This window comes from Cetorhinus maximus, chromosome 1, assembly GCF_964194155.1.
Source record: "Cetorhinus maximus chromosome 1, sCetMax3.hap1.1, whole genome shotgun sequence".
Taxonomy (NCBI): domain Eukaryota; kingdom Metazoa; phylum Chordata; class Chondrichthyes; order Lamniformes; family Cetorhinidae; genus Cetorhinus; species Cetorhinus maximus.
The window spans coordinates 237,520,577-237,546,413 of NC_135879.1; the positions used below are offsets into that span (position 1 = coordinate 237,520,577).

At 45.4% G+C, this 25,837-nt stretch overlaps 1 protein-coding gene across 8 annotated transcripts in view; it reads left to right on the forward strand.

The window, feature by feature from the left end:
• The window catches only part of LOC144688054 (transcription factor COE3-like), a 573,849-nt gene that overhangs the window by 20,071 nt on the left and 527,941 nt on the right, over positions 1 to 25,837 (forward strand). For all 8 annotated transcript variants that reach the window (XM_078554698.1, XM_078554702.1, XM_078554699.1 and 5 more), the window contains exon 5: positions 3,190 to 3,263. In XM_078554698.1, the coding sequence (XP_078410824.1) occupies positions 3,190 to 3,263 (74 nt within the window). The remainder of the gene's footprint in view (positions 1 to 3,189; positions 3,264 to 25,837) is intronic.

Here is a 25,837-nt window from a genome sequence, read left to right on the forward strand (position 1 = left end):
GGGGACACCATTGCCTGGAAGTTCGCCTCCAAACCACTCACTATCCTGACTTGGAAATGTATCGCTGTTCCTTCACTGTCGCTGGGTCAAAATTCTGACACTCCTTCCCTAACAGCACTGTGGGTGTACCTACACCACACGGACTGCAGCAGTTCAAGAAGGCGGCTCACCACCACCTTCTCAAGGGCAATTCGGGAGGGACAATAAATGCCGGCCTAGCCAGTGATGCCCACGCCCCCTGAAAGAATAAAAGAATAAACACCAACGGGACTGTTAGACTTCTGAAGTGGCCTAGCAAGCCATTCTGTTGTATCAAACTGCCTACACACATCGCCAATGTTCAAAAAGAAAGCTCGCCACCACTTTCTTAGGGCAGCTAGGAATGGACAATAAATACCAGGCTTTTCTAGCAATGCCCTCATCTTGAGAATGGGAAAAAGAATTGAGTTTAGACCCATGTTTTCGCAGCAGACAGAGGAGCACCATACAATCGTTTTAAGTATCTGTGGGTTTTCCATTGTAAACAGGCCTTTCTGGACTTGCATGTATAACTGGGTTCAGTTAGTGAGTTTGGGTAGTGTTAATCCAACTCGTAATGTGCATGGGCCCACAGTGCAAAACTGTCCCTCGTTCAGTGCCAATTTATAAATCTCACGCAGAGGTCACTTGTGGGAAATGGTAAGGAACTACCACAATGCTACAGTAGGGGGTGCTCTTTGAAAGTTGAGGCAGAGTAGAATGAGCTCTATTCTACCTTTGATTGGCATGCATTTCATTCCCCAGCAGTGACGTCCCTCACTTTAAAAAGCACAAAAATAGCTCATCAGTTTAAGAATGAGAGATTCATTCTTCAACCTGCAATCCTTGATTATTCCCTTCCCATCTTTTTCTGCTGTTCTTCCCCACCTCGGCCCCTGCCCTTTTTATCAGCAAGACGAGACGAGTACAAATGTGGAAGGATGTTTGGTCCACTTTATCCCTTCTGTCGAGAAAGACTCTCCATTACCACCATTGTGGCATCCAACTGTTTCTTCAAAGATTCCAGGGTTTTTATTTCTGCTCTCATACTTAGGAATCCTATCCCTGCATCGATTGAGATGTGGATGAGGAAAAGCTTGCAAGACCTCTGTCCTACATTTCCTTTTGCTATTTTCAGTCACGATATAGAAATGCAGGTTGCTGTTGCAGTGTGGACTTCATGCATCAGGTTATTAATTTCTGTACTGCTTACAATCTCATGTGCTCCTATGGAACATTGTAAGTCCTTGGCCCACTTAGCCAATCTACAGGCCTACTATTAAGCCTCAGCACGACACCAGCTAACCACCAATTTACCTTGTTTACATCTCTTATGAATCTGGATAGGGTTAGGCCAGAGGAAAAGGAGCTGTATATTTGGCAAACTCCCTGCACGCCATTGTGCATCAAGTACTTTATTTCTCCCTTTAATTGTCAGTCTCTTCATGGAATTGTAATCTTACAGCACAGAGGGAGGTGATTCGGCCCATCCTGCCAATTGCAGCTCTTTGAAAGATCTATCCAATTAGTTCCACTTATCCCCCCTCCCCACCACCCGACCTGCTCTTTCCCCATACCCCTTTAATTCAAGTAGCTCCAGTAATATCAGATGAGAAGGTAGTTCAGCACAATTCATAACGTTACACCTACATTTGGTGGAGGAATAGATGGGTAGAGAGCCTAGGAATACAGAGAGTTAGATATAGTTAGACAGGTCCATGGATAGGGATAGATTTATCTGGATAGATAGACATTGATATATTTGGGTAGGTTGATAGATATAGAGAGATGAATGGAGATATAAATAAACATTTATAAATAAATGCATGGATGGATACAGTTGATAAATATGGAATGATGCAATAGTTAAAGAGATAAGCAGAAATATAGATAGAGAAGGTAAATAGGCAGATGGAGATATACCTAGATAGACAGATAGTCAGAGATAAACCACCAACCAGAGGGATTGGTAAATAGATATGCAAAGATATAAATGGAGGGTTAGCTGAACAGATAGTTAGACAGATAGGAACACATTGATAAATGAATGAAAGGCAGGAACACGCTTAGATTAATGAATGATGAGAATACAGATAGATGGATCAATAGCACATGGAGAGAGAAGTGGTGTATAAAGGATCGATAAGATGTAAAATCTCCATCCTGTGACAGATATCGTTTAGCCGCGCTGTGCTTTCAGTGATCCAGGTCCTGGAGGCAAGAAGCCATATTTCTTCATAAGCCAAGTGTCATTGCATGTGTATAATCCTAATAGTTTTCAATTTGCTCTTAACTCCACCAATTCATTCCTTCATTTCAATCCATCTGTTTTAATACTTCTGAGGGCACCTGACAGAGCCGGTCTTGTACCACGAGGCTCTGCAGTTTAGACGCTCTCTGCACTCCTGGCCATGACTCAGTGGCTAATGAGAAATGCGGGCATCCGCATCGAATGTGCAAACGTGTCAGGCCCACTGAAGTGCTGAGCCTTATAGGCCTGCTCCAGATTTTACAGAACTTAACTCTCAACTGGGGAGGGTGCTATGGACACTATGGTCAGACTCAGTGCCCATGGGATCAGGATGGAAATCAGCCAGAGTTCCTCCCCGCAATCACTGGATTTGGGAATCCTTAGCTGATCGTCCACGATCCCGACCCAGCAATGCTGCACAGAATCACAGCAACGTCCACACTGGTTAAGATCAACTGACTCTGCCCAAATGGGAAATCTTTTAGCTTGGTGTGGCTCAGCACCACACTGCACAATGCACCAACTATCAAGAAATAACTTGTATTTACCTCGCGCCTTTTGCCAGTTAAGTACGTTTGAAGTGTTGTTAATGTAGGAAATGCGGCAGCCAATTTGCGGGCAGCAGGATCCAACCAACAGTAATGTGATAATGACCAGATAACCTGTTCAATTTTGTGATGTTCTTTGAGGGATAAGTTTTGGCAAGGGCAAAGAGGGAAATTTCCCCTGCTCTCCTCTGAATAGTGCCATGAGATCTTATACATCCACTTGAGAAAACAGCTGAGGCCTCAGTTTGAGGTCTCATCTGAAAGATGGCACATCAGACACTGCCACACCCCCTGAGTACTGCACTGGGAACTTCAGCCCCAATAGACAGATTAAAAATTGTTCTAACGATTTATTTTTCTCTTGTATTTCAGGCTATCATTTATGAAGGGCAGGATAAGAACCCAGAAATGTGTCGTGTGCTCCTCACTCACGAAATCATGTGCAGGTGCGTGAATTAAGTATTGTTTTTTACCCTTGGAACCATCAAAAAGAGTCACAAAGGGAAGTCAGGTGCATGCCATTCGCCTCAGAAACTAAGAGACTTGAGGAAGGCTGTTGTAGTAAAAGGTGACACTGGGACATCTGGAGAGGGACATGGTGAGGAAATGGAGAGACAGGGCTGAGGCTTGGGCAGCAAGGGATAGGCCTGCATGGTGGTAATGGACAAATAGCTTGCACTTCCAATGTGAGAGGAATGTGAGAGTTGCCTAATTTAATTGCTTAGCTGTCAACACTGGATCTCTTCCCCTTCATCGCTCTTTAGTAAAAGAAAGTCAAATAATGTTGAGGGTTGCTGGTGCAATGCCAGGCGATTACAATCCTCAAATCAAAACAGATTTGACAGCTTGACCAATTTATTCGAGTCCTTTGCAGATGTATAAAATGGAACCAGTAGACGTGGTGTACATAGATTTCCAAAAGGCATTCAATAAGGTGAAATATAAAAGGTTACCACAAACACAAAGAGCTCATGGTATTGGGGGTAATATATTAGCATGGACAGAGGATTGGCTAACAGGAAACAGAGAATCGGGATAAATGAGTCATTTTTGGTTGGTTGGCTGTACCCGGTGGAGTGACACAGGGGTCATTGTTGGTGCCTCAACTATTTACGATCTATATTAGTGACTTGAATGAAGGGACCAAGTGTATTGTAGCCAAATTTACTATGCTACAAAGGTAGGTAAGAAAGGAAGTTGTTGGGAGGATGGAAAGAGTCCGCAAAGGGATTTAGACAAGTTAAACGAGTGGACAAAAAATTGGCAGATGGAGAATAATGTGGAAAAATGCGAGGTTGTCCACTTTGGCAGGAGGAATAGAAAATCAGAGTATTATTTAATTGGAGAGAGACTTCAGAATGCTGCGGTACAGAGGGATCTGGGTGTCCTTGAGTCACTAAAAGTTCGTATGCTGGTGCAGCAAGTAATTAGGAAGGCGAATGGAAAGTTGGCCATTATTACAATGGGGGAAAAGTAGGGAAGTCTTGCTACAGTTGTTGAGGACATTGATGAGATCACACCTAGAGTAATGTGTACAGTTTTGGTCTCCTTGTTTAAGGATGGATATACTTACACTGGAGGCAGTTCAAAGAAAGTTCACGAGGCTGATTCCTGGGATGAGGGGTTTGTCTTATGAGGAAAGGTTGAGTAGGATGGGCCTATACTTACCGGAGTTTAGAAGAATAAGAAATGATCTTATTGAAACACACAAGATTCTGGGGAGCTTGACAGGGTAGATATTGAGAGGATGTTTTCCCTGGTGGAGGAATCTAGAACTGTGGGGGGGGGGCACAATTTCAGATTAAGGGGTCTCCCATTTAAGATGGAAATAAGGAGTAATTTCCTCTCTCAGAGAGTTGTTAACCTTTGGAGTTCCCTCCCTCAGAGAGCAGTGGAGGCTGGGTCCTGGGTCAAGGCTGAGTTAGACAGATTTTTGATTCACAAGGGAGTCAAGGGTTGTGGGGAGCAGGCAGGGAAGTAGAGTCAAGGCCACAATCAGATCAGCCATGATCCTGTTGAATAGAGTGAGGAGCTGCTCTTGCGCCTACCTCTTATATTCTTACTCGACAGGACTGATTGTAAGCTACAGGGTGGGTGGTCATGATTTCCAGGGTGAAAGGTCACGACCTCCAGGGTGAGAGGTTGTATTCTCTAGGGTGAGAGGTCATATCATTCGGCCAGAGAACACCTCCTCCTCAGGTTTGTTGAAGGTTTGCAAATTGGTAGGCCAGCCTAAAGTATGGGTTTCTTTCAATGTGACTTTCAACAAAGCTTCCTGGAAGCTGAGAGTTTAGCCTAACTTGGAAAAGATCCCAAACCTGTTAAAAGCCAGCATTAGTTTGCAATGATTTTAGACAGAGTTACAGTGTTTGCTGCAAGCTCACACCAAACCCAAGAAGGCTCAAGGTTAATCTTTACTGCTCTTTGGGTGGAAAAGAGAGTTTCTTCCCAGCTGAGCATCTGAAATGCGTCATCGGTTAGTTCACTCTCATTTCACCTGTGGAGTTGTACTCAAGTTATCGATGGGACGAGTCCCAACACCAGCAGCAACTTGCATTTATATAGAATCAAAAAAATGCTGGAAATACTCATCAGATCTGGCAGCGTCTGTGGAGAGGAACAGTTAACATTTCAGCTTGGGATGGGCCCATCATCTCTTCACAGATGCTGCCTGACCTGCTGAGCATTTCCAGCATTTTCGGTTTTTGTTTCAGATTTGTGGCATCTGCAGTATTTTGCTTTTGCATTTGCATAGCACCTTTTAAGAAGGGTCTGGACAGAGTAGGTAGGGAGAAACTGTCCCATTGGCGGAAGGATCGAGAACCTGAGGACATTGATTTCAGGTGAATGGCAGAAGAACCAAAGGCAACCTGAGGAAGATCTTCTTTGCACAGTGAATGGTTAGGATCCAGAATGCACTATCTGGGAATGTGGTGGAGGCAGATTCAATCGTGGCTTTGAAAAAAAGAATTGGATAAGTGTCCAGGAAGAAAAGAATCGCAGGCCAATGGGGAAAAGGCGAGGGAGTGAATGGCGCTTGAAGAGAGCTGGCATGGACATGATGGGCTGAATGGCCTCCTGTGTTGTAACCATTCTATGATAAGGTGCTTTACAGGAGCAATATCAGACAACAAAAATGAACACCAAGTCAAAAAAGGAGATGTTAGGATAGGTGAACAAAGGTTTGGTCAAAGAGGTAGGCTTTAAAAGCAGCGTGTTAAAGGAGGGGAGAGGGGGAGAGGTTTAGGGAGGGAAATACAGGACTGAGGCCTGGACAGTTGTAGGCATGGCTGCCGCTGTTGGAGCAATGAGAATCAGGGGTGTGCAAGAGTCCAGAATTGCAGGAGTGCAGAGATCTTGGAGGAGCTTACAGAGCTAGGGAGGATCCAGGCCATGGAGGTATTTGAAAACAAGGATAAGGATTCTAAATTAAAGTCTTTCCATCCCCCAGCTGTAAAGAGCCAGACATGAGTGAAAATGTGTTTGGGATAGTCTGACACGAGGTCCCTTTTGACGTGTGTCCACAGCACTAAAACTGCCCATAATTCACACTAATTGACAATCCCCTGCTCACAGAACAGTTGATCTGGGAAGTCAGATGAGTCACATTGGTGCAATAACGGCTACTATTCTGGGGGTCAAGGGTTATGGCACACTGTTTGATTGGCGCACAGGGAGCTATTCCTGCTGTATTTAGCCAGTTCATGGGACTGACACTGGCTACCTAAGGTGGGCAGGTGTGTCACTACCTGAAAATGGCCTCCCTACACTTCAGTAAGGTTAAAGGTCAGCTCCTATTATAAAGTAAACTTAAAAGTTATAGTATGTGGTCACACACACACACACACACACACACCTCAGCGCATGGAGACCAATGAAGGAGCAGTTATGTTGCACCTGTTCAACAATAATATGCAATTATACATAGCGCCTCACACATTGTAAAACATCCAAAGATGCTTCACAGAAGCACTAGCAAACCAAAATTCACACCGAGCCCCTTGAGAAGATATTGGGGCGTATGGTTTGGTCAAAGAAGTAACTTTTAAGGAGCATTTTCGAGGTGGGGAGAGATGTCGAGAGAGGGGAGGAGTTTAGAGAGGGAATTCCCAAGCTTAGGGTCTTGGCAGCTGAAAGCACAACCATTAATGTTTGAGAGAAAAAAATTAGGAACGCACAAGAGGCCGGAATAGGAGGAGCGCAGAGATCTCGGAGGGTTGTAGGGCTGGAGGTAGTTACAGAGATATAGAGGGGTGAGACCATTGTGGTGAGGGGCAGGGTTGGAGGTGGGGGGGGATTTGAAAGCAAGGATGTGAGAATTTTAAACTTGAGTCAATGCTTGACCAGAAGCATTGTAAAGTCAGTGAGCACGGTGGGGTGGTGGGTGAACGGGACTCGGTGGGAGTTAAGATATGGAAAGTCAGGCAACGCTATTCCGAGTATGCTCACTTCTTTCTGAAGTTGTAAGTTCATCCATTTTATTGCTTATCAAAGTGAGGGAGGTCAGCATAGGGGTAAAAAAAAGTACATTTGTGTTTTTTGTGACAACTCAGCTTGAGGCAAGGTTGACAATATTTTAAGGGGTGTACTCGCATGTTGCAAGGGCAGACGAAGGAAAGCCAGGCCATCTTTCAGATGAGCCATTAAACTGACGCTCAGTCTGTCCTCTCAGGTGGACGAAATGATCCCCGTGGCACCATATTGAAGAAGCACAGGGGAGTTATCTCCAGTTTCCTGATGCATATTTACCCATTAAACAATGCCATTAATCTGACCTTAGACCACATTACTATTTCTGGGATCTTGCTATGTGTAAATTGGCTGTCTCATTTTGTATGTGACAACAATGAACACACTCCATTGGCTGTGAAGAGCTTTGGATACCCTTAGATTATTAAAGGCTCTCTATATATGGGCATCCAGAGGAACTGCATGTAAATATACACCAATGTTGCAAATAGTGATATTTAGGCTTTGGCATCTAGTTTACCTCTTGGTAAACTGTGGACTCTCTGATCCAAAGGTGGCAACCTAACAGGAACTACTGGGCCCAGCAGTATAATATTCTTTTAAACCCGCGGGAAATTCAGTGACCTCTTTCTCAGCTCAGGCGCAGACCTATATTTAAGTCTCAGCACAGTCTGTACTGCAGTGTGCAAACAAGGACAGCGTGAGTTATAAAATGAAGCCACAAATCAGCAAAGGACTTATTCAGAAAGAAATTAATGAAAATGTGGCCCCAACAAGTGAAAATTGGTCGTCCAATGAAGTCGTCCAATCGTAAATCCCTTTGAGCAGGTCACTTCACGCGCAGCAGCAGGGCCAAGTGAACAATCTCCCCCTCCCCCCATCTTCAACATCCCCGGCAACCCCCTAACCTCTTAACATACACCAGCATGCCCTGAGTCGTGTTACATTTCCTGATTAAATATGCACCAGTCAGATCATAGTCAAGATGTTTAATCATTTGCTGAATATATTACTGGAGTGTGGGTATAATTTGCATCATAATTGATAGATTGTTTTAACTGAACTGATTTGATATCGTCTGCACTTGCAGATGGGCTGTGTGTGTGTTTAGACTGCTGTGCAGTACATGTGTGTCTGCTCGTATAGCCTCATATATGATTGTGTGTGTGGCCGTGTATGCGTACATGTATGTGTCTGCGTGTGTGTGTGACCGTGGATGTATGTATATATGTGTCTGCACCTGTGTACTTATGTGTATTTGGATATGTACTGTGCTGTTTGTGTATCAGTATTGACACAGGCAGGGAATAGCCAGACCATGACATATAACCCGTGAAGTGCTGGATACTCTCTCCTTTTTGTTCTTAAATTCCGTACTGTTGTCTCTGAATTTAGCATCGGATAGTACTTGCTTAGTGCTCTCGTCCCATTGGTGGATCTATCCTAAATCAGAATCCGTTAGTGTCAGTAGTTTGGGATGTATGACCAGTGGATGGCAACTTTGATTAAGCCGTTAACCCCGGGGATCCACAGTAGATGGATAAAGGGATCACAGCGCCAAAGGCTGGGAATATCCTGGAGCCGCTCTCGAAGCGGTGCTCAGAAATATTCGGGATATCAGGCTTCTCCCATTCTTCATGTGCGAGTCTAGATAGGAATCATTGGCAAGATGACTCAACCAATGGGATGGGAGCTACATCCTGTCTTGCCCAATGCCCTTGGCATCTTCCAGTAGGGTGATCACTGATGATGAGTGGATGCCTGGCTTTAATTTATTTCCCCAGCTCAATGGGCTGTTCCTCTTCTATGATTCCACTAATACCATAGAACCATAGAGTGACTGCAGTACAGGCCATTTAGCCTGCTGTGTCTTTGCTTGCTCTCTGTAAGGGCAGCTCATCTATGGTAGTCCCTCTACCCCGCCCTTTCCCCATAGCCAAGGTGACCAACTGCTCTGGATATTCTGGGTCTTATAACTTAAACAATTGTCCTGTGTCCCAGGTTGTAGTTTGCTGGGATGCTATTTTTCACCTATTTCAGGTATTTAAATTTCTGTGCGTGTGTGTGCTTGCGCTGCTGTGCTGCTCCTGGCTGCACGACCTCCCCCAACAGGTTCACCAGCAACCCCTGCCTGCTCCGGACCCCCACGTCAAAGTGTTGTTTCATTTTTTTTCCCCTTGAGAGTTGGTCACCCTGCCTGTAGCCCTGCATATTTTTTCTCCCCAACCAGGGGCAGACTTCATGAATGTGTTCAACACCTTGTCACAGTAGCGAGCCAAAGAATTCTTCCCTCATACTCCCTCATGCTGCGTGGAGAAAGCCTTACTCTGTATCTAAACCCGCACTGCACCTGCCCTGGGATTATTTGACGGGATGATGCAGAGGGAGCTTTACACTGTTCCTAACCTGTGCTGTACCTTGTTCTGTTGAAGAGTCATGCGGACTCGAAACGTTAACTGTGCTCCTCTCCACAGATGCTGCCAGACCTGCTGAGTTTTTCCAGGTAGTTTTGTTTTTGTTTTGGATTTCCAGCATCCGCAGTTTTTTGCTTTTATCCGTGCTGTACCTTACCTGGGAACGTTTGACGGGACTCTATTGAGTGAGATTAACACTCTGTGCCTGAGCTGAGAGCATTCATAAAACAGCCAATGCTTTACACTGCTTCTCGTGGTGTCCCAGGTTTCTAGCGGAATAGAGTAGTGTGAGCTTTGCCTACAACTAACCCATGTGATTCTATGTAATGTTGACACCAGACTGTTCCATCCCTCAGCGCTGGGAACTCTGCTAATTTTCACCTCAGATCCTGATTAGTCTATAGATTCTTAGGTGAGAGTAGTTTGTATCAGACCTACTCCTGCTTAGCGTGGGAATGAATCTACAGCCTCAAATTGGTCCGATAAATTCAAAATTGATATTGAATTGTTATTGCCATAGTGATCCGAAGGGTTGCACAGTCTCAGGATAAGGCGCTGATCATTCGGGACTGAGAGGAGGAGAAATTATTTCACTCACAGGGTTGCGAAACGGAGTTCGCTACCCCAGAAGGTTGTGCATGCTCCAACATTGAATACACTTAAGGCTGGGATAGACAGATTTTTACTCTCATGGGGAATCAAGGGATATGGGGAGCGGGCGGGAAAATGGAGTTGAAGCCAAAGATCAGCCATGATTGCATTGAATGGCAGATTAGGCTCGATGGCCATATGACCTACCTCTGCTTCTAGGTTTTTATGATCCATTAGAAAAGTTACTGCCCTGATGCTGGAGGAGGCTGTTTTCTGTGATTGGGGCACAGTTGTAGGTTGGAGAGAGCTTTACTCAATAGCCATATAGTACATATTAAGGTTTCAGCTGTGGTTCAGTGGGTAGCTCTTTGTGTCTGAGGCAGAAGGTTGTGGGCTCAAGTCCTGCGCCAGAAACCGGAGGCACAAAATCCAGGTTGACCCTCACAAAACTGAGGGAGTGCTGTACTGTCAAAGGTGCTGCCTTTCAGCTGAGACGTTAAACCAAGGCCTAGCCTAGCTGCCCTCACAGGTGAACATAAAAACTTTGGTGGCACTGTTTCAGAGACCAACAGTGAAGTTCTCCTGGCCAACAAGTATGCCCCAGCCAACATCTGTGAAAAACAAGACCAGCTTTGCTGATCATTTTCCTTATTCCTGAACATGTTGTGTGCAAATTGGCCAACAAATTTCCCACATTACAACATAAACATAATCCTAAACTGTGCTGCCCATATCCTAACTCGCGCCAAATCCCGTCTACCTATCGCCCCTGTACTCACTAACCTACCTTTGCTCCTAGTTGAACAATGCTTTGGTTTTAAAATTCTTATCCTTGCTTTCAAATCCCTCAAATACCTTACCCTGCCCCTGTTAATGGTATTTTAATGTTCGTGTTTAATTGTTTAATTAAGTACATTGAGCACATATAGGAGATACAGCCCCAGTAGAGGGCTCTCTACGTGGGAACCCTTCTCCTTACCATCAGGGACCTGGGGTGGAGGGTGCTGCACACTGTAGGATGCAGACTCCCAAGATGCCTGTGCTTTTTGTGGCCTTGTGGAGTCCATGGACCACGCGTATAGAGGTTGTAGTCATTTGCACTCCCTTAGTTACTTAAAAAACTTACTATGTAATTTTTGGTTGCACTGCAGTCCCACACTCCTAATCTTTGGGCAGCCCCTGCAGAAGGGGGCAAGGAGGGAGGAGGACCTCCTTGTATGCCTGCTGCTGGGCCTGGCCAAATTGGCCGTCAACAAGTCCAGGCAGTGGGTGGTTGAGGGGGTCCTCCGACTTGACTCTGTTCCGTGGCAATGTGGGTGGCCGGGTGCCCCTGGAAAGAGAGCATGTGGCGTCCACTGACACACTGGAGACTTTCCGTGGTGGGTGGGCATTGTGGACCTGGAGTGCATCATTGACCCTGAAAATCACACTTTCAATTGCATTTTTGTAAGTTTCCTTTGTGTTTTTGTTCTTTCGTTACGGTGCCCCTTTAAGGGGTTATGCACTTTTATTATAATAAAAGCAAAATACTGCAGATGCTAGAATCTGAAACAAAAACAGAAAATGCTGGAAAAGCTCAGCACGTCTAACAGCATCTGTGGAGAGAGAAGTAGAGCTAATGTTTCACGTCCGTATGACTCTTCTTCAGAGCTAAGAGTCATACGGACTCGGAACATTAACTCTGTTTTTTTTCTCTCCATAGACACTGATAGACCTGCTGAGATTTCCAGCATTTTCTGTTTTTGTTACCTACTTTTATTAGCTTTTTGTCACCCTGCTCGTGAATTGGTTTGCACTCTAAAGAGTATCGGAGAGACAAAGGGTTAGCCCCTTTCATGAGTTAATTGACCTTTTGTTAATTGTCAATTTGTCCCCTTTTTTTCTTAGTTGGTTTATTTCCAAAAATATAAGAGAGTCAGTGGTGTGCTGGTAATGTCACTGGGCAAGTAGTCCAATGTCCTGGGCCAATGCACGGGGGTGCACAAGTTCAAATCCCACCATGGCAGCTAGTGGAATTTGAATTCAATTAATAAAATCTAGAATTGAAAGGTCATGTGTAATGGTGACCATGGAGCTATCAATGATTGTCATAAAAACCCATCTGGTTTGCTAATGCCCTTTAGGGGAATGAAGCCTGCCACCCTTTGGGGAGATGGTGGCACAGTGATAATGTTATTAGACTAGTAGTCCAGAGGCCCAGACTAATGCTTTGGGGACATGGGTTCAAATCACACCACCACAGCAGCTGGTCGGAATTTAAATTTCATCACTAAATCTGGAATTAAAAGCTAGTCTCAGTCATGGTGACCATGACAACTACCATCGATTGTCATAAAAACCCATCTGGTTCACTAATAATCCGCTGTCCTTACCCGGTCTGGCCTGCATGTGACTCCAGACTCACAGCAATGTGATTGACACTTAACTGCCCTCTAAAATGGTCTAGCAAGCCACTAGTTCAATTAGCTGGCCTTGTTCTGTGAGTGGGGTGCACTCTTGCTTCTAAATCAGAGGGCAGCCGGTTCATTGCAGGGACTCAAAGCACCTAATTTAGATTTGTATGGTACTGAGGGAGTGCTGTGCTGTCAGAGGTGCTATCATTTGAATGGGATATTAAACAGAGACCCTATTTGCCCCCTCAGATATAAAAGATCCCATGATGCAGTTTTTGGGAGGACCTCCTTGTAGGCCTGCTCCTGAGCCTGGCCATTAACAGGTTCAGGCAGTAGGCAGTCAAGGGACTCCTCTGGCCTGACTGCCCCTCTTCTGTGGGTACCTTCACAGCCAGGTGTCCTGGAAGAGGGAGCACATGTTGTCCACTGGCATGCTTGAGGCCTTACATGACCGTTCAACACCGTGGGGGCTGGAGTGCTTCCTCAGCCCCCAGAACAACATTTTAATTGGACTCAATAAGGTTCCTCTAAAAATGTTTTTCTTTTGTTACAGTTCCCCTTTAAGGGGCTATCAGCTTAATTTGATTTGATCTGTTTACTTAATTTGATCTGTTCATTTGCTAATTTCCCAAGTTAGTTACAGGTATACTCAAAAGAGTACAAAGAGAGATGGGGTGCCCCTTTAAAGGAGATGTTAATTAGTTAATATGTTTAATTGATATCCTCAAAAGAGTATACAGGAGATGGTGGTGTAGTAGTAATATTACTGGACTTGTAACTGAGAAGCCCAGGCCAAGGTCCTGGGGGCAAGGGTTCAAATCCCATCATGGCAGCTGGTGGAAATTGAATTCAATCAATAATCTGGAATTGAATAGCTAGTCTTAGTAATGGTCGCCTCTGGTTCTGAAATCCTCTGGTTTAATAATGTCCTTTAGGGAAGGAAATCTGCTATCCTTACCTGGTTTGGCCTACATGTGACTCCAGACCCACAGCAATGTGGTTGACTCTTAACTGCCCTCTGAAATGGCCTAGCAAGGTCAGAGAGCTGAGACCGAACAAAGTCAATAACCTCTTTCAAGAGAGAAAATCTTTGTGTCTTGGCTTTTGCTTCACCAACCAACTTGGATTCTGTTAACACTCCCCATCTCTGTAATCTCCTCTGGGCTTACCACCTTCCAAGATATCTGCGCTCCTCTAATTCTGGTCTCTGGCACATCCTCAATTTTAAACTCTCCACCGTTGGTGGCTGTTCATTCAGCCACTGAGGCCCTAAGCTCTGCAATTTCTCCCTAAACCTGTCAACCACTCCAGCCCTCTCCTCCTTTAAGACACTGCCTCACTGAGCAAGCTTTGGTGATCTGTGGATCAGTGTCAAATTTTGTTTGATAATATTTCTGTGAAGTGCCTTGGGATGTTTTACTATGTTAAAGGAGCTATATAAATGCAAGATGTTGTTCTTACAACAGTAACTACAAAAATTACTTCATTATCTGTGAAGCACTTCAGGGCATCTTGAGGTCAAGAAAGGGACTACATAAGACTGCACCTGAACTATTGTGTGCAGTTTTGGAAGGGGTAGAGAATTCCAAAGATTCACAACCCTCTGAGTAAAGACAATTCTTCTCATCTCGGCCCTAAGTGGCCTCCCTCTTGTTTTGAAATTGTGTCCTCTGGCTCTAGACTCCCCCAATCAGGGGAAACATCTTACCTGCATCTACCCTGGCTATCCTTTTAAGTGTTTTGTAGGTTTTAATGAGATCACCTCTCATCCTTCAAAACTCTAGAGAATACAGGCCCAGTTTCCCCAATCTCTCTTCATAAGGCAGTCCCGCCAACCCAGGAACAAGTCCGGTGAACATTCTTTTGGAATTCTCTACCCTGGAAGGCTGTGGAAGCTCAGTCATTGAGTGTGTTTAAAGCAGAGATTGACAGATTTCTAAATACCAATGACATAAAGGGATATGGGTATAGTGTGGGGGAAAATGGCATTGAAATGGGTGAACAGCCATGATCGTATTGAATGGCGGAGCAGGCTTGATGGGCTGAATGGCCTACTCCTGCTCCTGCTATAAATGCAACTCTTCCTTTCTTCTTTCATATAGCCCATGATGCACATGATTTGGAGGGAGCTTTTCTTTCTTGCTAACTCCAAAAAATTCAGTCTGACTTTGATGTGTCCATTCACACCAGCTAAAAACAATGTTAATATTACCCTCACTAGTACCACCAAAAAGCCTTAGAAGCTTTGTAATCAGTGCTGTGTTCTTGAAACTTTATTGTTCTCCTTTAGGAAGATTAAGTAACTCCCTTATTAAACTCTCATATAAATTACATGGCAGAATTATAGTGCAGTGATAAGATCACAATTGCCTAAGTCATCAATCAGTATCATTGAAAGGATGCTCAACTTGTCACCACTGTTGTCTTCATTATAGTCACATCACAGTCTATGTGATTAAAATAAAAATTACAGATTCTAGTCAATTCAAGCTATAAATTTCATACTGCATGGTCGTTTGAGGAATCATCCGGGTCAGTCTGAGTGGGATATCAGGAACTCTGTGTCAGTGATGGGACAGGAGAGAACTCTATGGGTCAGTACCTGTCAATGATGGGACAGGAGAGAACTCTATGGGTCAGTACCTGTCAGTGATGGGACAGGAGAGAACTCTATGTGTCAGTACCTGTCAGTGATGGGACAGGAGAGAACTCTATGGGTCAGTACCTGTCAGTGATGGGACAAGAGGGAACTCTATGGATCAGTATCTGTCAGTGATGGGACAGGGGGGAACTCTTTGTGTCAGTACCTGCCAATGATGGGACGGGGGCCTCTATGGGCCTCTTGACCCCTTGGTTGCTAAGACCAATTGCAGCAACTAGTGCTCCATTTGAAGCCAGCTAACTCATTATTTGATGTACTGTTCCTCTGTCCCAGTGGAGACCAGTGTTTGAATCTGGGACTTTCTTGGTCTGTACTTTTTGCCTTTACAAGCTTGGTCAAAGAAGTGGCTTTTAAGCAGGGTTGTAAAGGAGGAGAAGGAGGTGGACAGTTTTAGAGAGGGAATCCAGAGTTCAGGGCTTGGATATTTAAAGGCACTGCCACCAATGATAGGGTGAAGGGATTGGGGGAGTTGCAGAAGGCCAGGATTGGAGGGACGTTGAGTTGGAGGAGGTTTGTAGAGCAGAAGGAGATTAGAGATTCAGGGAGGGGCAAGGCCTTGGATGGACCTGAGCATGAAGATAAGAATTTTAAATACAAGTTGTTGTTGGAGTGGGAGCCAATGTAAATCAGCAGGCACAGGGGTAATAGGAAGTGGGACATGATGAGTTTTAGATGGGCTGCAGTTATGGAGGGTACAAGATGGGAGGTTGGCCAGAAGAGCATTTGATAGTTGAGTCAGGGGTGAGAAAGGCAGGAACGGAGATGAGCAGTGCTACAGTGCTAGAGAGGATATGGAGGCAAAACCTCCTCTCTGGATTAAACAGGTGCTGAAGTTGTAAAGCACCTGGTTCAATGTCAGACAATGGCTGTGGAGAGCAGTGGATTCAGTGCCGAACACACAGAATTTGAGGTGAAGGCTGCAGACAAAGGCTTTGGTCTTCCTTGTGCAAGAGATTGCAACTCATCTAGTCCCACCGTATGTTATTAGCTGGGTGAACTATGCACCTAGGTGTAAAACAGGCCCAGGTAGATCAAAAAACATATCACATTGCTTGAGAATTGAGATACAATGTAACCAGTGATGCTGCACTAATTATTTATGTCAGTGAAATTAAATTAATGCGTTATTAGTTTTTCTGCTAATCAGTTGCTTGTCATCCGGCGTTATCTGTGTTAGAAACATAGGACGTAGCCCTAAGAGCACAAGAGAAAGTGATAGACAGCACAGGGGACAAAAGAATTAGGGGGGGAGGTGAGGAGAAGTTTTCTTACAGAGCGAGTTGTTGTGATCTGGAATGAGCTACGTGAAAGTGTGGTGGAAGTATCACTGGCTAGGCCAGCATTTATTGGCCATCCCTCATTGCCCTTGAGAAGGTGGTGGTGAGCTGCCTTCTTGAACCGCTGCAGTCCGTGTGGTGTAGGTACATCCACAGTGCTGTTAGGGAGGAAGTCCAGGATATTTACCCAGCGACAGTGAAGGAACGGTGATATATTTCCAAGCCAGGATGGTGTATGGCTTGGATGGAAATTTCCAGGTGGTTGTGTTCCCATCTGTCTGTTGCCCTTGACCTTCTAGATGGTAGTGGTCATGGGTTTGGAAGGTGTTGTCTAAGGAGGCTTGGTGAGTTGCTGCAGTGCACCTTGTAGATGATACACACTGTTGCCACCGAGCGTCAGTGATGGAGGGAGTGAATGTTTGTGGATGTGGTGCCAATCAAGCAGGTTCTTTGCCTTGGATGGTGTCAAGCTTCTTGAGTGCTGTGGGAGCTGCACTCATCCAGGCAAATGGGGAGTATTCCACATTTCTGACTTGTGCCTTTTAGATGGTGGGCAGGCTTTGGGGAGTCAGGAGGTGAGCTACTCGCTGTAAGATTCCTAGCCTCTGACTTGCTGTTGTAGCCACAGTATTTATATGGCTAGTCCAGTTTAGTTTCTGGTCAATGGTAACCCCCAGGTTTTTAATATTGGGGGATTCAGCAATGGTAATGCCATTGAATGTCAAGGGACGATGGTTAGATTCTCTCTTGTAGGAGATGTTCATTGCCTGGCACTTGTGTGGTCTGAATGTTATTTGCCACTTGTCAGACCAAACCTGGATACTGTCCAGGTCTTGCTGCATTTGGACATGGACTGCTTCAGTATCTGAGGACTTGCAAATGGTGCTGAACATTGTGCAATCATCAGCGAACATCCCCATTGGATGGTAGGAAGGTCACTGATGATGTAGCTGAAGATAGTTGGGGATGGGAACTACCCTGAGGAACTCCTGCAGTGATGTCCTGGTACTGAGATGACTGACTTCCAATAGCCACAACCATCTTCCTTTGTGGTAGGTTTGACTCCAACCGGCAGAGAGTTTTCGCCCTGATTCCCATTGACTCCAGTTTTGCTGAAGCTCCTTAATGCTACACTTGGTCAAATGAAGCCATTAATGTCAAGGACAGTCACTGACACCTCACCTCGGGAGTTCAGCTCTTTTGTCCGCATTTGAACCAAAGCTGTAATGAGGTCAGGAGCTGAGTGGCCCTGGGGGAACTCAAACTGGGCATTAGTGAGCAGGTTATTGCTAATCAAGTGCTGCTTGATAGCACTGTTGATGACCCTTTCCAACACTCAAGAGTAGACTGATGGGTGGGTAATTGACCAGGTTGGATTTGCCCTTTTTCTGTACAGGACATACCTGGGCAATTTTCCACATAGCTGGATAGATGCCAGTGTTGTAACTGTACCGGAACAACTTGGCTGAGTCCGTGGCAAGTTCTGGAGCACAAGCCCTCAGTTCTATTGCTGGAATATTGTCAGGGCCCATAGCCTTTGCAGTATCCAGTGCCTTCAGCCGTTTCTTGATATCACGTGAAGTGAATTGAATTGGCTGAAGACTGCATGGGTAGTTACGGTAAGTTACAGCAACTGGATAAGAAGAGGTGCAGAGATAAGAGATTGCCAGTAAGACCCAGCAAACAGATGGGCAATGTCTGTAAGTACGTAGGTTGACATCACTACATAGGCAGATGGTTAAAAATAGCGAATACATCCGTCGTACTTAAGATGTCATCTGTTCCAGTTGCCTGAGCTTACAGTTGGAGGCAAGCTTTTTTGACTGAATGGAGCAATGGAGTATTGCCCTCAGCTCGTGGAGTTGGAGCAGCAGCTAAAGAGTAGACCAGCATAGTGGATCTGATCTCAGGCTCATGCATGTATTAAACCAAAGGGAATGGTAGCTTTGGAGTAATAGTACTGGGCTAGTAATCCAGAGGTCCAGACTAATGCACTTGAGACATGCGTTCAAATCCCACGTGGTACCTGGAGAAATTTTAATTCAATAAATTAATAAATCTGGAATAAAAGACTAGTCTCAGTAATGATGATCATGAAACTACTGGATTGTCATTAAAAGCCACTAATGCCCTTCAGAGGAACAAATATGCCACCCTTACCTAGTCTGGCCTATGCATGACTCCAGACCCACAGCAATGTGGTTGACTTGGAACTGCTCTCTGAAATGGCCTAGCAAGCCAATCAGTTGTACCAAACCACTAGAGAAAAGTCAAATAAGAATAAAAAGAGATGGACTAGTTGGCAGTGGCCTAGGCACTGGAAAGGACAGAGGAATACTCTGCCTAGTTGACCCTGCAACATCCATCTCAATAATATATGGGGACTTGTTCCAGCCTTGGGAGAGCAGTCTCACAGGCTAGTCAGGCAGCAGCCTTATATAGGCATACTCACCGAATCATACCTAATAGCCAATGTTCAGGCCCTTCTATCAGCTTCCCTGGGCATGTCCTGTCCATGCCACTGTGGTATACAGTTGGGAGGGAGTGGCCTGTGAAGTGAAGTCTCATGTCATCAGGCCAAACATGGATAAGGAAATGTTCGGCTGATGACCACCTACTGCCCCCCACACCACACCCCCCCCCCACTGCCTCAGCGGATGAATTAGTGCTCCTCAAGGTGAACACCACTTGGAAGAAGCACTGAGGGTGGCGAGGACACAGAATGTACTCAGGGTGGGGTACTTTAATGTGTATCCACAAGCAGCTTGGCAGCATGACATCCTGAAGAACATTTCTGACAGACTGGGCCTGCGGCAGATGACGAGAAAGCCGATATGAGGGATAAAACTTACTTGACCTTGTCCTCACCAAGCCACTGTAGATGTATCTGTCCATGACAGCATTGGCATGAGCAACCATCTCTTCAGACTGAGGATACATTCTGTCATGTTGTGTGGCACTAGCAGCATACCAAATGGGATAGATTCAGAACAGAGGGTGGTGTATCTTTGGAATTCTCTACTCTAGAGGCTCAGTCATTGAGTATGTTCAAAGCAGAGATTGATTCATTGAGATATCAATGACATCCAGGGATCCGAGGATTGTGTGGGGAGATGGTGTTCAGGTAGAAGATTAGCCATGATCGAGTTAAGTGGCGGAGAAGTCTCAAGGAGCCGAATGGCCTACTCCTGCTCCTATGTTTCTGTGTTCCTATATTCCTAATAGATCTAGCAACTCAAAACTGGGCATTCGTGGTGTGTTGTGGGCCATCAGCATTAGTAGAATTTAGTTCAACCACAATCTGTAATGTTTTGGCTGGGCATATCTTTCACTCTACCACTACCATCGAGCTAGGGGACCGATGTGATGTGAAGGAGAGCATGCCATGATCAGCAGCAGGCATACCTTGCACTGAGATGTCAGGCTGGTGAAGCTACCACAGGACTAAATGCATTCCAGATAGTGGAAGCACCATGTTACAAGCATTGATAAGAGATCCCACAACCCAAGGGTCAAATCCAAATTCTGCAGCCCTGCCACGTCCAGTGGTAAATGGTGGTGGACAATTAAACAGCTCACTAGAGGAGGAGGCTCCACAAATATCCCCATCCTCAATGATGGAGGAGCTCAGCACATTAGTGCAAAAGATAAGGCTGCACACTTTGCAACTAACTTCAGCCAGAAATGCCAAGTGGATGATCCATCTCGGCCTCCACCAGAGATCCCCAGCATCACAAATGCTAGTCTTCAGACAATTCGATCCACTCCACGTGATATCAAGAAAGGGTTGAAGGCACTGGATACTGCAAAGGCTATGGGCCTTGGCAATATTCCGGCAATAGTACTGAAGAACTGAAGACATGTGCTCCAGAACTTGCCACGCACCTAGCCAAGCTGTCCCAGTACAGCAACAGCACTGGCATCGACCCGGCTATGTGGAAAAGTGCCCAGGTATGTCCTGTACACAAAAAGCAGGACAAATCCCCGGCCAATTGCTGCCCCATCAATCTTCTCTCGATTGTCAGTAAATTAATGGAAGGGGTCATCAACAGTACTATCAAGCGACACTTGTTTGGCAATAACCTGCTCACCGAAGCTCAGTTTGGGTTTCGCCAGGGCCACTCAGCTCCTAACCTCATTACAGCCTTGGTTCAAACATGGACAAAAGAGCTGAACTCCTGAGGTGAGGTGAGAGTGACTGCCCTTGGCATCAAAGCAGCATTTGACAGAGTGTGGCATCAAGGAGCCCTTGCAAAATTGGAGTAAATGGGAATCAGGAGGAAAACTCTCTGCTGCCTGGAGTCATACCTAGCACAAAGGTTGTGGTTGTTGGAGGTCAATCATCTTAGTTCCAGGACATCACTGCAGGAGTTCCTCAGGGTAGTATCATAGGCCCAACCATCTTCAGTTGTTTCACCAATGACCTTTCTTCCATCATAAGGTCAGAAGTGGGGGTGTTCGCTGATGATTGCACAATGTTCAGCACCATTTGCAACTCCTCAGATATTGAAGCAGTCAATGTCCAAATGCAGCAAGACCAGGACAATGTTCAGGCTTGGGCTGACAAGTGGCATAAAACATTCGCGCCACACAAGTGCCAGGAAGTGAACATCTCCAACAAGAGAGAATCTAACCATCACCCCTTGACATTCAATGGCATTACCATCACTGAATCCTCCACTATCAACATCCTGGGGGTTACCATTGACCAGAAACTGAACAGGACTAGCTATATAAATACGGTGGCGACAAGAGCAGGTCAGAGGCTAGGAATCCTGCAATGAGTAACTCACCTCCTGACTCCCCAAGCCCTGTTCACCATCTAAATGGCACAAGTCAGGAGTGTGATGGAATACTGTCCACCTGCCTGAATAAGTGCAGCTCCCATAACATTCAAGAAGTTTGACGCCATCCAGAACAAAGCAGCCTGCTTGATTGGCACCACATCCACAAACATTCACTCCCTCCACCAGCAACGCACAGTAGCAGCAGGGTGTGTACCATCTACAACATGCAGTGCAGGAACTCACCAAGGCTCCTTGGATAGCACCTTCCAAACCCACGACCATTATCATCTAGAAGGACAAGGGCAGCAGACGAATGGGAACATCACCACCAGGAAATATATCACCATTCCTTTGCTGTCACTGGGTCAAAATCATGGAACCCCCTCCCCAACAACACTGTGGGTGTACCTACACCACATGGACTGCAGCGATTCAAGAAGGCAGCTCACCACCACCTTCTCAAGAGCTATTAGGATGGCAATAAATGCTGGCCTAGCCAGCGACGCCCATGAATGAAAAAAAAGCCACACACCATCCTGACTTGGAAATATATCGCCGTTCCTTCACTGTCACTGGGTAAAAAACCTGGAACTTCCTTCCTAATAGCACTGTGGGTGTACCTACACCACACAGAGTGCCGCGATTCAAGAAGGCAGCTCACCACCACCTCCTCCAGGGCAAATAGGGATTGACAATAAATGCAGACCTGGCCAGCGACCCCCACATCTCCGAATGACAAAAAAAACAGACCCTAAATCATACATAGGCCGGGAGGATGCAACGGCACAGCCAAAAGCCCATTGACTTTCGGCGGGATGGGATGATCCCGGTGGTGGGCGGGGCCGGAATATCCCGCCTATGTTGAATGGTTTAATAGCGTCAGAGTCAACCATGTTGGATCAGACACTGAGAAATTTGCATTTACTTAACAGTTTTCACCACCTCAGGACAGCCCAATGTGCTTTCCAACCAGTGAGGTTCTTTAGAAGTGTAGTCACTGATATAATATAGGAAATGCAGCAGCCAATTTGTACACAGCAAGCTTCCACAAATGGCATTTGTGATGATAACCAGTTTCTCTTTTTTTTTGTTGATATTGGTTGAGGATTAAATATTGGCCAGGAGATCACAGAACTCCACTTGCTCCTCTTGAAAATAGAATCATTACCATCTTCCTGAGAGGGAAGACAGGGTCCCAACTCATCTGAAAGACAGCAGCTGCGACAGTGCAGCACTCTTTTAGTGCTGCGCTGTGAGTGTCAGCCTGGGTTTCATGTTCAAGATTCTGGAGTGTGACGTGGAACTCGTGACCTTGCGAGGCAAAGGCAAGACTGTGTCACTGTTGCAAAGCTGACACATTGATAAGCGAATGAGAAATTGGAAAAGGACGTAGGACAAGAGAAAGGGACAGAAGAAAATAATTACAGAGAAAGAGAAAATGCTACTTGTGCTTTAATAGAGGGATGAACACTAGCAGAAGGGAGTTGAAGGGACAGTCAATTAGTTGTTGCTTATGTATTGCTTAATGTACATTGGAAGAGTGGATCTGCAGTTTGTCAGCGTATCACACCTCTTATTCTGGGATGTGTGAATCATCTGCATCACATTCCCAAAAGATTTAGACAGGTACACAGTAAAAATAGAATATTCCCACAGGAATTACACCCTTTGTATCACACTTTCTTCTGTACTGGCACTAACTGAGTTTCCTAATCAAGGCACAATAAAAGCACATCTTAAACACAAGCAGCTTCATAAAATTGCCAACATTAAATGTTAACCTGGTATAAGAGCTGGGTATACTTAGGAGTGGGGTTAGCTGTGTGGGCAAGTCAATGTAATACCCCGGAGTGAATAATTGAGGGGCTCAGATGGTATATATAGAATAACTGGTACCCAGGAGTGAGTGATAGGCTGGAATCTAATCGAGTGGTTTGGGTGGTTTGTATATAGAATAACAAATACCCAAGAGTGAGGTGCACACTGAAGTCTGAAATCTAATTGAGGGGTTCAGGTGGTTTATACATAGAATAATGGATATTAGAGAGTGAGTTACAGACTGGAATCTAGGTGAGGGGTTCTGATGGTATGTCTATATATATTCTTATATATAGAATAACTGATACCCATCAGTGAATTATGGGCAGGAATCTAATTGAGCGGTTCGGGTAGTTTATATATGGAATAAAGGGCACCTGAATGTGAGTTATAGGCTGGAATCTAATTGAAGGGTTTGGGTAGTTTATATATAGAATAATAGGGGTGAGAAATTATGGGATGGAGATTTCTGTATTACTTCTCAAAGCAAAATAAGTTGCAGCAGCTTAAGTCACGCTCTATACAGAGGAATGTGTTAACCCCTGGTGCTAAGTGAGATCAGATGGCACTTTGACACAGACAGCTATCAGCTGGCAGATAGTGGTACAAATGGAAATGACTTGAAGTTTGTCCTAAGGTCTGCAATCTGTCAGAGACATCACAAAATCTCCAGTAAAAACAGAAATTGCTGGAACTGCTCCGCAGGGCGGCAGCTGTACATGGAGAGAGAAACAGAGTTAATGTTTCAGGTCTGTGACCTTTCATCACAATGCCAAATATTGGTGTCAATTGGACATGGGCCTCTGCTTGAGAACATGCTGTCGACACACAAGCATCTTGAAAGTGCTGTACACTTTTGCAAGCTTCAACTCACCCAAACTCTGTTGCCTACACCTAACTTGCACTAAACCCCGTTCATCCATTACCTCTGTGCTCGCTGACTTAGAAGGCTCCCAGTCCTGCAACGTCTTGATTTTCAAATTCCCATTCTTGCTTCCACCTCACCTCTTCCTTTTCTCTGTCACCACCTCCAACCCTCTGACATCTCTACCGTACTCCAATTCTTGACCTTGCGGACGTTCCTGATTTTCATCGCTCCGCCATTGGTGACAGGCCAGGCCCCGAGTTCTGGAATTCCCTTCCTAGACATATTATTGTGTTAAAGGCGCTATGCAAGTGCAAATAGTTGTTTTCAGAGCTTGCAAGGAAGGTGAAGCTGAAAGTTGTAAGGATGGGAGGACTCTGAGGTTTCGGAACAAGTCAGTAATTTGCGCTGTTGTCATGGTTTTCGTCTCCTTATGTAGGGGGACGGGGAAGATTAACTGTTGTCAGTTTTGGTTTGAAACCTTGATCTTCCTCAAGCCCCAGTTTTTCATTAACGTTCTATTTATTTATCACACCAGCACAGGCTATTTGTGCACACACTCAACCTGCTGTGCCCCCAACTGATAACTGGTCTCAGGGAACCTCTGTTGATATTGTTACTGCCTTCAGGGAAAAATATACTAAAGCAACCCAGGAATTGTGGGTGGTTGCTCCTCAGGCTCCTGAACCTGAGGCCTTACACAGCCAATGGCAGCTTCACAGATTTTGCTGAATCCAGGCTGAGCAGACTAGCTTACTGTTTTACTGACTGTGCTGGTACTAGTCCAGCTCCCTCACTATCACTCAGTAAGCCCAGCTCCCAGTGCACTCTGTTGCTAACTGTATCTCTACTGATGTTAATCCAGCTCCCTCACACTGTCACTCAGTAACCCCTCTCCTCCAGCACCCTGTGTTACTGACTGTATCTCTACTGATGTTAATCCAGCTCCCTCACACCGTCACTCAGTAACCCCTCTCCCCCAGCGCCCTGTGTTACTGACAGTATCTCTACTGATGTTAATCCAGCTCCCTCACACTGTCACTCAGTAACCCCTCTCCCACAGTGCCCTGTGTTATTGACTGTATCTCTACTGATGTTAATCCAGCTCCCTCACACTGTCACTCAGTAACCCCTCTCCCACAGTGCCCTGTGTTATTGACTGTATCTCTACTGATGTTAATCCAGCTCCCTCACACTGTCACTCAGTAACCCCTCTCTCCCAGCGCCCTGTGTTACTGACTGTATCTCTACTGATGTAAATCCAGCTCCCTTACACTGTCACTCAGTAACCCCTCTCCTCCAGCACCCTGTGTTATTGACTGTATCTCTACTGATGTTAATCCAGCTCCCTTACACTGTCACTCAGTAACCCCTCTCCCCCAGCGCCCTGTATTATTGACTGTATCTCTACTGATGTTAATCCAGCTCCCTTACACTGTCACTCAGTAACCCCTCTCCCCCAGCGCCCTGTGTTACTGACTGTATCTCTACTGATGTTAATCCAGCTCCCTCACACCGTCACTCAGTAACCCCTCTCCCACAGTGCCCTGTGTTATTGACTGTATCTCTACTGATGTTAATCCAGCTCCCTCACACTGTCACTCAGTAACCCCTCTCTCCCAGCGCCCTGTGTTACTGACTGCATCTCTAGTGATGTAAATCCAGCTCCCTTACACTGTCACTCAGTAACCCCTCTCCCACAGTGCCCTGTATTATTGACTGTATCTCTACTGATGTTAATCC